Source organism: Ranitomeya variabilis, chromosome 1 (genome assembly GCF_051348905.1).
Source record: "Ranitomeya variabilis isolate aRanVar5 chromosome 1, aRanVar5.hap1, whole genome shotgun sequence".
Lineage (NCBI taxonomy): Eukaryota > Metazoa > Chordata > Amphibia > Anura > Dendrobatidae > Ranitomeya > Ranitomeya variabilis.
Genome location: NC_135232.1, coordinates 69987324 through 70004676, shown reverse-complemented (window position 1 = coordinate 70004676; position 17353 = coordinate 69987324). Strand labels below are relative to the sequence as shown.

At 47.0% G+C, this 17353-nt stretch overlaps 1 protein-coding gene across 1 annotated transcript in view; it reads left to right on the top strand.

The window, feature by feature from the left end:
- The window catches only part of MTREX (Mtr4 exosome RNA helicase), a 149493-nt gene that overhangs the window by 11957 nt on the left and 120183 nt on the right, over window positions 1-17353 (top strand). The window contains exons 2-4 of the mRNA XM_077285025.1: window positions 13365-13496; window positions 14758-14824; window positions 15882-15944. Coding sequence (XP_077141140.1) covers window positions 13365-13496; window positions 14758-14824; window positions 15882-15944 — 262 coding nt within the window. The remainder of the gene's footprint in view (window positions 1-13364; window positions 13497-14757; window positions 14825-15881; window positions 15945-17353) is intronic.

The following is a 17353-nucleotide window of genomic DNA, read 5'->3' as shown; positions in this document are numbered from 1 at the left end:
GGGCGACATGCAGCATGGGGCGACATGCAGCATGCGACGACATGCAGCATGGGGCGACATGCAGCATGGGGCGACATGCAGCATGGGGCGACATGCAGCATGCGACGACATGCAGCATGCGACGACATGCAGCATGCGACGCCATGCGCCATGCAACGCCATGCGACAACATATGCCATGCGACGACATGCAGCATGCGACGACATGCGCCATGCGACAACATGCGACATGCAACAACATGCGATAACATGCGACATGCAGCATGCGACGACATGCGCCATGCGCCGACATGCACCATGCAACGCCATGCGCCAACATGCGACATGCACCATGCGACGACATGCGCCATGCAACGACATGCGCCAACATGCGACATGCAGCATGCGGCGACATGCACCATGCGGCGACATGCACCATGCAACGACACTCACAATGCGGCGACATGTGCCATGCGACGGCATGCAGCATGCGACGGCATGCAGCATGCGACATGCACCATGCGATGACATGCGACGCCATGCGACAACATGCGACATGCCGCATACAGTACATACATACAGTACAGACATACAGTACAGACATACAACCTACATATAGACATATAGTACATGTAACATAGAGTACATACTCACCATCACTTGTCACTTTGATCCCCGAAGCCATTGTCATCTGTAAAAAATATTAAAATAATAAACAAACACTATACTCCCTGATCCGCATAAATCCAATTAAAACAAGTGTCCCTCGACGATCTCCCGTGGAGAGCAGGAACATCTGCTGATGCGACTGCTCACCAGAGGCTCCAGGAACACAATGAGGGGAGGAAGGTATCCTTCCACAATGTATTCCCTACAATGTATTCCTACGCCCCTGTGAGAAAATAGTCCCTAGTCTCACTTTATGGCATTGCTGTTGAGAAATTTTCCCACACAGCTTTTTGCCATAAAGTAAGACTTTGAACCTTAGTAACCTCAGTGATGCACTGCAGGAGCCATTGTCTCCTGTCAGTGTGTCACTGAGGGTCCTATAGAGCAGTGACATCACCCGATGTCACTGTTCTATAGGGGAGATCGTCGTGGGACACTCGTTATTAATTGGACTACAGCGGACAGGTAGTATACGGTTTATTATTTTACGTTTTTTGCAGGCGCTGAAGTATGGTTAAATGAAGAATATTAAAATACTTTTTTCCTAATGTGTGTGTGTTTTATTAACCCTTTATTAATATTGGATTAGTAATGGATAGGCGTCTTATTGACGCCTCTCCGTTATTAACCCGGCTTAATGTCACCTTACAATAGCAAGGTGACATTAACCCCTTATTACCCCATATCCCACCGCTACACGGGAGTGGGAAGAGAGGGGCTAAGTGCCGGAATTGGCGCATCTTACAGATGCGCCATTTCCGGGGCGGCTGCGGACTGGTATTTGTAGCCGGGGGGGGACCAATATCCATGGCCCCTCTCTAGGCTATGAATATCAGCCGGCAGCTGTCTGCGTAGCCTTTCTGGCTATAAAATATAGGGGGACCCCACGTCATTTTTTTTGGGGGGGGGTCCCCCTATTTTAATAGCCAGTAAAGGCTATGCAGACAGCTGTGGGCTGATATTCATAGCAGGCTACAAATATTGGCCCCCGGCCGTCGGCTTTCCCCCTCTGGCGCAGAAAATTGCGCGGGAGCCCACGCCGTTTTTTTAAAAAAATTACATAACCATAGTGTTTATTAACCCCTTTCTGCCAGCTGACGGAATAATACGTCAGCTGGCAGTATCCCCCACTTTGAGGTGGGCTTCGCGGTGAGCCCACTTCAAAGCCGCAACATGTCAGCTGTTTTCAATACAAAAATAAAAAATGTACTTGATCGCTAAACGGCATAGCGAGAAAAAAAAATCAAAAGCCAAAATTATGTTTTTTTGGTCTGCGCGACATTGCATTAAAATGCAATAATGGGCGATCAAAAGAACGTATCTGCACAAAAGTAGTATCATTAAAAACGTCAGCTCGGCGCGCAAAAAATTAGCCCTCACCCGACCCGATATCTCAGAACATATAGACGCTACAGGTATCAGAAAATGGCGCCATTATTTTATTTCTTTTTAGCAAAGTTTTGAAATTTTTTTTACCACTTAGATAAAAAATAACCTAGACGTGTTTGATGTCTATGAACTCGTAATGACCTGGAGAATCATAATGGCAGGTCAGTTTTATGCTGTATGCACACATTGCAGATTTGGGTGCAGAATTGTCTGCACAAAATCTGCATCTCCTTGCAGAAAACGCAGCTGCGTTTTGGATGCATTTTTTTTCACGGTTTTTTCATGTTTTTGCGCGGTTTTGATGAGGCTTTTTTGTGTGGTTTTGATGCTGTTCTTGGTGCGGTTTTTGGTGTGGTTTTTGCGCGGTTTTGATTCATTTTTTGCTGCAGTATTTGGTGCGTTTTTTGTGTGGCCTTGATTCAGGTTTTTGATGCTTTTTTTATGCAGTTTTTGGTGAAGATTTGATGCAGTATTTGGTGCGGTTTTGATGCAGTTTTGGGTGCGGTTATGATGCAGTTTTTGGTGCAGTTTTTGCGCGCTTTTGATGCTTTTTTAAAAATTTTTGGTGCGGTTTTTGCGTGTTTTTTGTGCGTTTTTGTATGCGTTTTGTTTTTTGTGCGTTTTTGTATGCGTTTTTGAAAGCTAAAGATGTATTATTGAACATTATTGCGTGATGTCATTTCTGTCCAACCTCCTCTTTTACATTTGTTCAAGCCACACTCAATTACACACAGATAGATAGACATATAGATGATAGATGAAATGGATAGACAGAGCTACATATAGATAGATCTATAGATGCATACATCTATCTATTCCTTTATCTATCTATAGATATATGTGGATAGATATATCTATTGATAGATGTATTGATAGTGTAGGGTGCGTGTCCACTGTCAGGATTACATCCGAAATAGCTGCAGATTGGATGCTGCGTACTTGTAGTACCATTGGATGATCCCCGCACACACCCGAACAGTCCCGCACAGCGCCACACACATCCAAACAGTTCCCCAGAAACATCCGAACAGCCCGCAGACCCCGCACACACCTGATCAGTCCCGCACAGCGCCGCACACATCCGAACAGCCCGCAGACCCAGCACACACATACACGCACACCGTCACTGCCCACATTCCTCCCACCAGGGCCGGACTGGCCATCGGGCACTTCTGGCAAATGCCAGAAGTGCCGGTGCCAGTCGTGGGCCGCTCGATCCTCCGCCCCCTGCCGCCGCCGACTCACCCCCCTGCCGTCGCATTCAACTATACCGGCGTCAATGACGTCATATCATCGCGCACCTGCTGTGTCCCGGACAGACTGCTGCCGGCGAGACAGGAGCAGGAAGCAACGCGGGCAAGAGAAAAGGTGAGGAGTGTTTTTTTTTTTTTTTTTTTTTACCGGACTGTGGGGACATTCTCGGTGGGGTTGGGGGGGGGGAGAGATGCGGGCTGTGCTGTATATACCACTGTGCGGGCTGTGCTGTATATACCACTGTGCGGGCTGTGCTGTATATACCACTGTGCGGGCTGTGCTGTATATACCACTGTGGGCTGTGCTGGATATACCACTGTGCGTCCTCTGCTGTATATACCACTGTGCGGGCTGTGCTGTATATACCACTGTGCGGGCTGTGCTGTATATACCACTGTGGGTTGTGCTGGATATACCACTGTGCGTCCTCTGCTGGATATACCACTGTGCGTCCTCTGCTGTATATACCACTGTGCGGGCTGTGCTGTATATACCACTGTGCGGGCTGTGCTGGATATACCACTGTGCGGGCTGTGCTGGATATACCACTGTGCGGGCTGTGCTGGATATACCACTGTGCAGGCTGTGCTGGATATACCGCTGTGCTGGATATACCACTGTGCGGGCTGTGCTGGATATACCACTGTGCGGGCTGTGCTGGATATACCACTGTGCGGGCTGTGCTGGATATACCACTGTGCGGGCTGTGCTGGATATACCACTGTGCGGGCTGTGCTGGATATACCACTGTGCGGGCTGTGCTGGATATACCACTGTGCGGGCTGTGCTGTATATACCACTGTGCGGGCTGTGCTGTATATACCACTGTGCGGGCTGTGCTGTATATACCACTGTGGGCTGTGCTGTATATACCACTGTGCGGGCTGTGCTGTATATACCACTGTGCGGGCTGTGCTGTATATACCACTGTGCGTCCTGTGCTGGATATACCACTGTGCGGGCTGTGCTGTATATACCACTGTGGGCTGTGCTGGATATACCACTGTGCGTCCTGTGCTGGTTATACCACTGTGCGGGCTGTGCTGTATATACCACTGTGCGGGCTGTGCTGTATATACCACTGTGGGCTGTGCTGGATATACCACTGTGCGGGCTCTGCTGTATATACCACTGTGCGGGCTCTGCTGGATATACCACTGTGCGGACTGTGCTGGATATACCACTGTGCGGACTGTGCTGTATATACCACTGTGCGGACTGTGCTGTATATACCACTGTGCGGGCTGTGCTGGATATACCACTGTGCGGGCTGTGCTGTATATACCACTGTGTGGGCTGTGCTGCATATACCACTGTGCGGGCTATGCTGTATATACCACTGTGCGGGCTGTGCTGTATATACTACTGTGTGGGCTGTGCTGTATATACTACTGTGTGGGCTGTGCTGTATATACTACTGTGTGGGCTGTGCTGTATATACTACTGTGTGGGCTGTGCTGTATATACTACTGTGTGGGCTGTGCTGTATATACTACTGTGTGGGCTGTGCTGTATATACTACTGTGTGGGCTGTGCTGTATATACTACTGTGTGGGCTGTGCTGTATATACTACTGAGTGGGCTGTGCTGTATATACTACTGTGTGGGCTGTGCTATCTACTATGCGGGCTGTGCTATATACTACACTCACTGGCCACTTTATTAGGTACACCTGTCCAACTTCTTGTTAACACTTAATTTCTAATCAGCCAATCACATGGCGGCAACTCAGTGCATTTAGGCATGTAGACATGGTCAAGACAATCTCCTGCAGTTCAAACCGAGCATCAGTATGGGGAAGAAAGGTGATTTGAGTGCCTTTGAACGTGGCATGGTTGTTGGTGCCAGAAGGGCTGGTCTGAGTATTTCAGAAACTGCTGATCTACTGGGATTTTCACGCACAACCATCTCTAGGGTTTACAGAGAATGGTCCGAAAAAGAAAAAAAATCCAGTGAGCGGCAGTTCTGTGGGCGGAAATGCCTTGTTGATGCCAGAGGTCAGAGGAGAATGGGCAGACTGGTTCGAGCTGATAGAAAGGCAACAGTGACTCAAATCGCCACCCGTTACAACCAAGGTAGGCCTAAGAGCATCTCTGAACGCACAGTGCGTCGAACTTTGAGGCAGATGGGCTACAGCAGCAGAAGACCACACCGGGTACCACTCCTTTCAGCTAAGAACAGGAAACTGAGGCTACAATTTGTACAAGCTCATCGAAATTGGACAGTAGAAGATTGGAAAAACGTTGCTTGGTCTGATGAGTCTCGATTTCTGCTGCGACATTCGGATGGTAGGGTCAGAATTTGGCGTAAACAACATGAAAGCATGGATCCATCCTGCCTTGTATGGAGCATCTTTGGGATGTGCAGCCGACAAATCTGCGGCAACTGTGTGATGCCATCATGTCAATATGGACCAAAATCTCTGAGGAATGCTTCCAGCACCTTGTTGAATCTATGCCACGAAGATTTGAGGCAGTTCTGAAGGCAAAAGGGGGTCCAACCCGTTACTAGCATGGTGTACCTAATAAAGTGGCCGGTGAGTGTATGTGGGCTTTGCTATATACTATGGGGAGTATATTATCTTCTATGGGGAGGCCATGTTATGTACTATGTGGCTGTGGTATATACTATTGTGGGGGTATATTCTATTCTATGGGGGAGGTTGGGTTATATACTATGGGGGGCTGCATTATATTCTATGGGGGACTACATTATATATTATGGGGAGGTGGGCTTTATTATATTCTATGGGGTTACATTATACTCTGTGGGGTGGCTGCATTATACTCTGGGGTGGCTGCATTATACTGTGGGGTGGTTGCATTATACTGTGGGGTGGCTGCATTATACTCTGTGGTTGCCGCATTATATTCTGTAGGGTGGTGGCTACATTATACTATATGTGGGCTGCATTATACTGTATCGGAGACTATGGGGAATATGTTATACTATATGAAGGACTATGGGGTGCATTATACTATGGGATGTGAAATGTACTACATGGATGACTATGGCGGTGCATTATACTATATGGAGCACTATGAGGAGTGTATTATGCTATATGGAGGACTGAGCAGTGTATTATAATATATGGAGGACTATAGGGAGTGTATTATACTATATGGAGGACTGTGGTTCACATTAGAATATATGGAGGACTATGGGGTGTATTTTACTAAACAAGTAAAATGCTGCATATTCAGATTGTTTTTGCCGGAACAAAAATCCTTGTTCTCAGCAGCACATCGCCGCTGTAAACTGTAGATGTGCTGCTGATAACATGATACTGTATGGTGATCTATTAGTGATCGTTCTGTCCCATCATTCTTTCTCAGACGGTGGAAAGAGGCCGGGAAACAAGTGTTGAACAACTTCAGTATTGTCGATCAAACTCATTTAGCGTCCTGAGATCAGCGCATGTAAATACAACCGAAACACTTTTGTGTGGTGTGCAATATGTTAGCATTTTGGGCCCCATTTTAAACTTTGCCTAGGCGTAGGGCCCCACTTTGCCTAAAACCGGCCCTGCCTACAAGTGTACAAAGATATTATACAGTCACCATGTGACAAGTGGGCCTGTGTAACTTCAAATGCCAGGGCTGAATTGTAGTCCCAGTCCGGCCCCGCCGCCCACACACTTCCCTCCTCCCGAACTGCAGCGTTTCTCTGACCCACATCCGCATCTAAACTGCAGATCTTTTTTACATCTGCGGTTTTGCTGCAGATGTGCCCGACTCCATAAAAGTCTATGGGTGCAGAAATGCTGCAGTTCGGCACAAAAGAAGTGACATGCTGCAGAGAAAAAAAAAGCTGCGTTTCGGTGCGGCTTTTTCCGCAGCATGTGCACAACAAGTCTGCGGCTCCCATAGACTTACATTGGTTGTACACTACACTGCGGATTTGATGCAATACTGTGCAGCAAAAAACCCTGCGGATCTGCAATCAAATCCACACTGTGCACACAGCCTTAGCATTTAGGCCATGTTCACACGCTGCGGTTTTTACCGCGGAACCGCCGCGATTTTGATGCTGCGGGTCCGCAGCAGTTTCCATAGCGTTTACATTAACATGTAAACCCTATGGAAACCGCAAACCGCAGTGCACATGCTGCGGGAAAAACCGCGCAGAAACGCAGCGGTTTACAACCCGCAGCATGTCACTTCTTTGTGCAGAATCGCTGCGATTCTGCACCCATAGAAATGCATTGAACCGCTTACTTCCCGCATGGGGCTGTGCCCACGTTGCGGGAAGTAAGCGGATAATGTGCGGGTGGTACCCGGGGTGGAGGAGAGGAGACTCTCCTCCAGGCCCTGGGAACCATAAAATAGTGTAAAAAAAAGAATTAAAATAAAAAATGAAGCTATACTCACCTCTCTGCGCTGCCCGCGGCCGTCCGGTCTCAGTTGCTGTGCCGAACAGGACCTGTGGTGACGTCGCGGTCACATGACCGTGATGACGCCGCGGTCACATGACCGTGACGTCACGAAGGTCCTTGTCGGCACAGCCGCTTGCAGCGCCGGGGAGATCGCGACGTCAGAGGGTGAGTATAAGGCCAATTTTTATTATTTTTTACATTACTATTGATGCTGCATATTGCTGCATATGCAGCATCAATAGTACAGCAGTAATCCCGCAGCGGAAACCGCGGAACAAACCGCGATAAATCTGCAGGGATAACCACAGCGGTTTTGCCCTGCAGATTTTCAATTCCGCTGCGGGATTAACCCGCAGAGGAACCCGCAGCGTGTGAACATGGCCTTAGTGTACCTGGCAAAAAAGCCAAGCAAAAAAACAAGCGTCGGATTGCACTTTTTTTGCAATTTCATTGCACTTTGCTTTATTTTGCACATTTTCTGTTACACGACATAGTAAAACCAATGGTGTCGTTCAAAAGTAGAACTTGTCCCGCAAAAGATAAGCCCTCACATGGCCGTATTGACGGAAAAATTATGGCTCTGCAAAGAAGGGGAGCGCTAAACGAAAACAAAAAAGCTCCAGGGGTGAAGGGGTTTAGAAACATGGATATGGACATATGTATGGAAATAGACATAGATATATCTGTATGTATCTATCTATCTATCTATCTATCTATCTATCTATCTATCTGTGTGTAATGGAGTGTGGGTTGGACAAATGTAAAAGAGGAGGTTGGACAGAAATGACATCACAAATCTTTTTGAAGATAGAGGAGGGAGAGGAGGGAGGGGTTGGGGTGTGTTTTGCAGTGGGTGTGGTAGGTTCGTGCTTAGTAGCAGTGCAATGCATCATGGAACTTGTAGTATTAGAGCACAATAACTCAGGAGAAAGGAAGTTGTCGATTAACCTCATGAGAGCTGAATCCAGCACTGAAAATGTGCTGCTACAGCATGATAAAAGGTAATATTGCTAAAATAAAGACAATGGATGTTTTCAGTGGCACATAATAGCAAGATTTATGGAAAAAAAAAAAAAAAAGGTTATTGTAGTGGACAACTTCTTTAACCATGGTTATCTCTAAAGAAACACGTGCAGCCATCATTGCACTGCACAAACATGGCCTAACAGGGAAGAGTATCGCAGCTACAAAGATTGCACCTCAGTCAACAATCTATCGCATCATCAAGAACTTCAAGGAGAGAGCTTCCATTGTTGTCAAAAAGGCTCCAGGGCGCCCAAGAAAGACCAGTAAGCGCCAGGACCGTATCTTAAAACTGTTTCAGCTGCGGGATCGGACTACCAGCAGTGCCGAGCTTGCTCAGGAATGGCAGCCGGCTGGTGTGAGTGCTTCTGCACGCACTGTGAGGCGGAGACACTTTGAGCTAGGCCTGGTTTCAAGGAGGGCAGCAAAGAAGCTACTTCTCTCCAGAAAAAACATCAGGGACCGACTGATATTCTGCAAAAGGTACAGGGAGTGGACTGCTGAGGACTGGGGCAAAGTCATTTTCTCTGATGAATCCCCTTTTCGATTGTTTGGGACATCTGGAAAACAGCTTATTCGGAGAAGAAGAGGTGAGCGCTACCACCAGTCTTGTCTCATGCCAACTGTAAGGGTATGTGCACACGTTGCGGATTTCTTGCAGAAAATTCCTGAAGAAAACCGGAAATTTTCTGCAAGAAATCCGCATTTTTTTTTTTGCGTTTTTTTTCCGTTTTTTTAGCATTCTGCAAGCGTAATTAGCTTGCAGAATGCTAAAGTTTTCCCTGCGATCTGTAGCATCGCTTGGAAAACTGACTGACAGGTTGGTCACACTTGTCAAACATAGCGTTTGACAAGTGTGACCAACTTTTTACTATAGATGCTGCCTATGCAGCATCTATAGTAAAAGATAGAATGTTTAAAAATAATAAAAAAATAAAAAAATGCTTATACTCACCCAGACATCTCACCGGCGTCCGTTCCGTATAGCTGGTCTGTGCGCACAGGACCTCCCGTGACGTCACGGTCACGTGAGCGGTCACATGACCGCTCACGACCAATCACAGGACAGTGACGTCATTCGGCGAGGTCCTTCAGCGCACACCAGGTACAGAAACCGATCGGCAGCGTGCGAGGAGGCGGCAAGACATCGAGGGTGAGTATAGGACTGTTTATTATTTTATTTCTTATTTTTTGACCACTTATATGGTGCCCAGTGCGTGGAGGAGAGTCTCCTCTCCTCCACCCTGGGTACCAACCGCATATAATCTGCTTACTTCCCGCATGGTGTGCACAGCCCCGTGCGGGAAGTAAGCAGATCAATGGACCCCTAGGTGTGCGGAATCCCTGCAATTCCGCATTTTTAATGAACATGTTGCTTTTTTTTCCGCTATGCGATTTTTTCGCGGAAAAAATCGCAACATTTGCACCAAAAATGCGGAATACCCTGTAAATAATAGGAGGCTTATGTAAGCGTTTTTTTTCGCGTTTTTATCACGTTTTTATAGCGAAAAAACGCGAAAAAAACGCTAACAATCCTGAACGTGTGCACATGGCCTAAAGCATCCTGAAACCATTCATGTGTGGGGTTTCTTCTCAGCCAAGGGAATCGGCTCACTCAGTCTTGCCTAAAAACACAGCCATGAATAAAGAATGGTACCAGAATGTCCTCCAAGAGCAACTTCTCCCAACCATCCAAGAGCAGTTTGGCGCCCAACAATGCCTTTTCCAGCATGATGGAGCACCTTGCCATAAAGCAAAGGTGATAACTAAATGGCTCATGGAACAAAACATAGAGATTTTGGGTCCATGGCCTGGAAACTCCCCATTGAGAACTTGTGGTCAATCATCAAGAGACGGGTGGACAAACAAAAACCAACTAATTCTGGCAAAATGCAAGCATTGATTATGCAAGAATGGACTGCAATCAGTCAGGATTTGGTCCAGAAGTTGATTGAGAGCATGCCAGGGAGAATTGCAGAGGTCTTGAAGAAGAAGGGTCAACACTGCAAATATTGACTTGCTGCATTAACTCATTCTAACTGTCAATATAACCTATTGGCACTCATAATATGATTGTAATTATATTTCTGTATGTGATATAAACATCAGACACACACTAATAAAAACCAGAGGGCAGCAGATCATGTGAAAATATAATTTTGGTGTCATTCTCCAAAATTTTGGCCATGACTGTAGTTCTGTCTCCTGTGAGCGGTACAGGCGGCAGGTTCCGGTCCCAGGGTGTGATGACGTCGCGGTCACATGACCGTGACGTCATGGCAGGTCCTTCTCCCATACGATCCTTCCTACCGGAACCTGCCGCTTGCAAGGAGCGGTTACCGGAGGGTCGCAAGGAGCGGGAAAGGTGAGTATGTAATGATTTTTTTTATTTTTATTTTTTTTATTTTTAACATTCGATCCTTTTACTATTGACACTGCATAGGCAGCGTCAATTGTAAAAACTTGGTCACACAGGGTTAATAGCGGCGGTAAGGGAGTGAGTTACCCGCGGCATAACGCGGTTCCTTACCGCTGGCATTAACCCTGTGTGAGCGGTGACTGCGGGGAGTATGGAGCGGGCGCTGGGCAGTGACTGCAGGGGAGTAGGGAGAGACTAATCGGACTGTGGCCGTCGCTGATTGGTCGCGGCAGCCATGACAGGCAGCTGGCGAGACCAGTCAGCGAATGAATAACCGTGACAGACAGAAGGACAGACAGAAAGACGGAAGTGACCCTTAGACAATTATATAAAATATATATATATATATATAATCTTATACTTATGTAGATCTTTGGTTTCATTTCTTTGCGTACCTGTGTTAATGACATCTGATGAGAATTTCAGTCCATACCGCCTTTACAAATATATTTACTGCGTGTATCTATATAATTGTCTAAGGTCCACTTCCGTCTGTCTGTCATGGAAATCCCGCGTCGCTGATTGGTCGCGGCCGTTAAACGGACTGCGTTACACCGTGGCATAACGCGGTGTAACGTAGTCCTTTAATGCTGCTATTAACCCTGTTACCGAGCGCATCACCAACGCATGCCATACTGGGCATGTGCTAGTGATGTGCCGTCATTCTGTGACGGACCCGGAAACACTGCCTGCAGCATTTCTGGGTCCGTCACCGCTTTTAACAAGTGTGACCAACTTTTTACTATTGATGCTGCCTTCCGGCGTCCCCCGCAGCTTTTCCGCTCCTCGCGATGCTCCAGTCCCAGTAATGCTTTGCGGTAATGACCCCAGATGACGTAGCGGTTTCGCGAGACCGCTACATCATCACGGGTTATTGCCGCAAAGCATCACTGGGAACAGACCAGGCGGGAGCATCGCTAAAGGCCGGTGCTGGATCCGGTGGCCGCCGAAAGGTAAATATATAACTATTTTTTATTTTAATAGTTTTTTTTTTAACAGGGATATGGTGCCCACACTGCTATATATTGCGTGGGCTGTGCTATATGCTGCGTGGGCTGTGCTATATGCTGCGTGGGCTGTGCTATATGCTGCGTGGGCTGTGCTATATGCTGCGTGGGCTGTGCTATATGCTGCGTGGGCTGTGCTATATTTCTCTGCTGCATCTGTGCATCATGAATCGTGGTATGTATTAAAGGGGGGGGGGCACTGACACTTTAACCCGGGGCCCTCAAAAACCTGGAGCCGGCCCTGGCTTCACTGACTGGTCCCGCCCGGCCAGGCGCGATCAATCAGCGACAGGCACAGTCTGGCCGCGAATCGGTTAGGGATTCGAACCACATTTCGCTAATTGGTCACGCCCGGCTGGCCAGATCCTGTGTATTCATTGCATTCTTAAATCTTCATAAATAAACTACATACATATTCTAGAATACCCGATGCATTAGAATCGGGCCACAATCTAGTATATTTATATATATTTATTGGGGTTTATTGAAAACGTAGCACAGTCTGTTTCTGGTGCAGAATGAGTTAGAGTTGTTTCAAAATCACAAATTTGTAAAATTGCATAAGTGTTTGTAGAAACCAGCAACTTTGCAATTTACCTCTTATTAATAATCTGCTCCTTTTACAAGAGTGAAGGGATTTTTAAGTTTCTGGTTTAGTTCCTTTGCAAGGTTACCGTCTACCCTGCAGTCCATGCCTGGCTGGTGACCCAGGTAAGGAGCGCGGAGCTTGCAGGCTCTGAGTTTTTGAACCTGCTTACACCATCGTCTCTGGCCAGCTTCACTATCCCTGTGCTTCTTGTGTGCTACAGAGGCTAAGATGTCTCCACTGTCAGTCTGGCAGAGAGCACAGTTTGGCCAGCGGTGAGACCGTGCTGCTGTTCCAAACTGATAAGGCTCGAGCAGCCGTCCGTGGATCTCAGTGCTATCATGGACCGCAATACATGACTGGCCGCTGGTCTCCCGACTGTAGCATGACGGCTTCATATAGACCCACGGCCAGTCCATGCATTGCAGTCCATGAGCGGACCGAGATTCACAGATGTCTGCATGAGCCTAGTCTTCAAGAACGAATCTCCCCCCTGCAAAGCAGGAAATTAAAACATTTTGCTCCTGAAGATGCAACTTGAGAAATCCCTTCAGGTCCTCCTCCTCCTGTTCTCTGTTTCTGTTACCTTGCTTTCCAATTAAATATTATAGAGTATTTTTGCCTTGAATCTTTCTCTTTAACCCATTCCAATCTTTTGTCTCAGGAAGAAAAATGTGAAACTGCTTACCGGACCCTCTCCCTCAGCCAAAAGAGAGGCGAGCAGTCTGGACGGTCCGGAGGATTGCATCTTCGGAAAAAAGCTAAAGCTTGAGCCTTCAACATCAGACGATGTCAAGTAAGAGTTAATGTCTGGCTATGATTATTTTACAGGCGGCTCCTTAGAAGCTTTTGGTTTAAGAGAATTTCTCAAACTGGTCACTGCCTAAATAGACAGAGTAGGAGAACCGTGTAAGGAGACTTGGATTAACGTTTTTTTTTTTCTGTACATGAGGTTTTGAAAACCCCAATACACATGTTCTGTAACGTAAAATGTCACAGCTTCTCATCGCCGGAGCCAGTGCAGAATGCTGTTACATTCTCACAAAGTCTGAATAAGGCCAAATACTTGGTCATTTGGAGCAGAATGAGTTAAGTGAAGGTTTATTAAGGCTATGTGCACACGTAAGAAAAGAGGTGCAGAATTTTCTGCACAAAATCCGCATCTCCTGGCAGAATCCGCAGCTGCGGATTTGCCGTGGATTTTGTGTGGTTTTTATGCGGAATTGATGCGGATATTCTGCGGTTTTTGCCACTGCGGAATTTTATCATGGAGGGGTGCAGAAACGCTGCAGATCCGCACAAAAGAAGTGACATGCACTTCTTTGAAATCCACAGCAATTCCGCACTGATTTTTCCGCACCATCTGCACAGCTATTTTTTTACCCCATTGATTTACATTGTACTGTACATCACAGTGCGGATCTGCAGCGTTTCTGCGCGGAAAAATCCGCTGCGGATCCGCAGCAAATCCGCATCGTGTGCACATACCCTAAAGGGTTTTCCAGTACTAGAAAGAAGCTGTGCAAAAAATAAAACACCATGACGGTCCACAGGCTGTGTCATCCCAACCTAAGCAGATAGAACGTAACTGTAATACACACAATGGACGGAGGTGGCATGGTTTTAGAAAAAGTAGCAGAACGTGTTTTTTTTTTTTTTTTCTAATCCTGGGCAAATTCCTTTTATTAAGTTAATTTTAATCAACAGATCTTGGAATAAAATAAACTTCACAATTGGACGTGTGTTTAAAAAAAAAAAAAAAGTTCCTAACCAGACTATGTTCCCGTGCAGTCAGACACAGCCATTACACAGTACACAGCAGGGGCAAATTTATAAGATTATCTTGGCACAGGAACATTTTTTTTTTTTTTTTTAACACATCCAATAGTGGAAATTATTATTATTCCAAGATCTATCGATTAAAATGTATTTTTGTTTGTGCACAACCCCTTTAAATAAATAATGGTGGATATCTCTAGGTGGCGCTGTTTTTGGGGAATGCGCTGAAAAGACAGAACCGCTGATGTGCCTGAATCACACTTTTTGTTTTCTTACAGCCTAGCAGACCTGATGCCAAGGGTAAAAGTGCAAGAAGTGGACACAATTGAGGGCTGCACCCACGAGGTAATAATGATCCTATATGTATCACATTCTAGTGATGCTTCTGCTTTGTGTGATTTGTCGGCAGAACGCTTTATTCATCAGTACGGACCATCTACAAATTCTCCTAGTAGCCCCCAAAAATGTGCGTTTGTTGGTCTGCTACATGGGGCACATAGTGAGGGTCCGATGTATGACTGAGCTGAGCGCCCCCCGCCTCTCCGAGCGGTGATTGTTAGTGTTTACAGTGACGGGGCAGAAGAAAACGGCTGACACACGTTACACTTGTCAGAGAAGTTTTCTGAAACTACAGTTGACTTGTAGGGGGATTTTCACCACTAGGTAACCCCCTTTTTAAATGCTGCCAATGTGTAACACAAAGTAAAAAAAAAACAAAACACACACACTTGCCGTCTGGACCGTTGCTGCGCCTCCATCATGAGCACTAGGTCTTCTGACCATGCGGATGTCCACTCTGATGGAACCGTGAAAGCTGCCGCTGATCTGTAGCACTCGCGAGGCATAAGAAGTGTCGGTAGATTACTGGGCGGCACCGCACTCAGAGAGCCCCTTTAACTTCAATGGTGTTTCTCTTCACACAAAGTGATGGCATACTGTTAGGATATGCCATTACTTACTGATAGTTAGGGGGTCTGATCACCTCTCTACACTGATCCTGGAAATGAAGGGTCCATAGACCTGATGATGATGAGTCAGTGCTGTTTTCTCTTTGCTTTCGGTAAGTCAGACATGCACCAATTCTTGTGAGAATTAACCCTTTTATATTAAGAGCCGTTTTGCTTCACATCATGATGGTCTAAGCCATGTGACCTCCCTGGTGCATGTTCTGTAGCCTTGAGCTTGGTGGTGCACATTCCCAATGATCACTTTTGGGACCTGGGATGGGTAGACGGCATCTTGTAAGTGATCCGGACTTTGATTGTACTTGCACAGAGCTGGGACTGGTGCGCGATGCCACAGGATAATACAGTTCGGTCATGATGATTGTATTTCCTGTTGTTGCTAGCCCCCTGGATATCCCTGTACAGCAGTTTATATTTGTGTGTTTTTCTTTCTTTAGGTTGCACTCCCTGCCGATGACGAGTATTTGCCTTTAAGGCCACGAGTCGGCAAAGCTTCAAAGGTGGGTTCTTAAGATTTCTATTGAGAGTTGGTTTACACTGAAGGAGTTTAGCGTCACTTCCAATCATTTATACCTAAGCGTGGCTGCCGGTCAGTGCAACAAGATATCTGGTAGCATTCATGTACTAAGGAAATCTCTGCCTCTGTTCCAGATCTCAACTTTATCCCTTCCCTGACTTGTGTTGGAAGTTTGCCTCATGGTCAGAAAAAGTTTCCCGCAAAATGACATAAATTTACGTCATGGCTATCATGCTGGCACGATCACCGCCGAGAGCTCCGCTTAAGGCCGGTTTCACACGTCATTGTGTCTGGTACGTGTAGTGACACTTTTCACACGTACCAGAGACACACACATAGACCCATTCAAGTGAATGCGTCTGTGCACATGTCAGTGTGATTCCACGGACCTTGTGTCCGTGTGATTCACACGTAGACATGTCTGTTTTTTTTACCGGCGAGCCGGGCCGCAAAACGTCCTGTACACAAATTACACACTGGGATGTCATTCGTGTGATCTTTCTCAGCGACTGGGAAGCAGCGGTACAGTAAGCGCTTTTCCCCGACACCGGATGCTCAAGACAGCTCGTATCATTCACCCCTGCTCGCGCTAATCACCGGCAGAGCATGGGAGAATGATGAGAGCCGTCTTCAGCACCCGGTGCCGGGGAACAGCGCTTACTGTACCACTGCTTCCCTGGCTTCGGTGTGTGTGTGTGTGGTACTGAATACGGCACGTGTGTTACACACACAGACACTGACCTCTTCGGGTCAGCCAGCTACAGAAAGCCTGTTAGACCATGCTAAGAACATGGTCTAAGATGCTTCTGTCAGTGTACCACTGACAGGTATAATGCATAAATTATCATAATGTCCAAACAGTAAGATAAATGGCACTTCACACAATATGTCAAAAAACATGCTCAGGCCAGAGTAAAGCGAAGAATCAATTCTAAACACGGCATATGAGAATAAGTCTCTCCCCACACAGCACCTTCCACGTCTCTCTCCCCACACTGCACCTTCCGCGTCTCTCCCCACACTGCACCTTCCACATCTCTCTCCCCACTCCGCACCTTCCACGTCTCCCTCCACACTCTGCACCCTCCACGTCTCTCTCCCCACTCCGCACCTTCCACGTCTCCCTCCACACTCTGCACCCTCCACGTCTCTCTCCCCACACCGCACCTTCCATTTCTCTCTCCCCACACCGCACCTTCCACGTCTCTCCCCACATAGCACCTTCCACCTCTCTCTCCCCACACAGCACCTTCCACGTCTCTCCCCACATAGCACCTTCCATGTCTCTCCCCACGCAGCACCTTCCACGTCTCTCCCCACACCGCACCTTCCATGCCTCTCTTACAGACCTGCAAAGTAAAATGGCAGCCCCTATTGACTGCATTAAAAAAT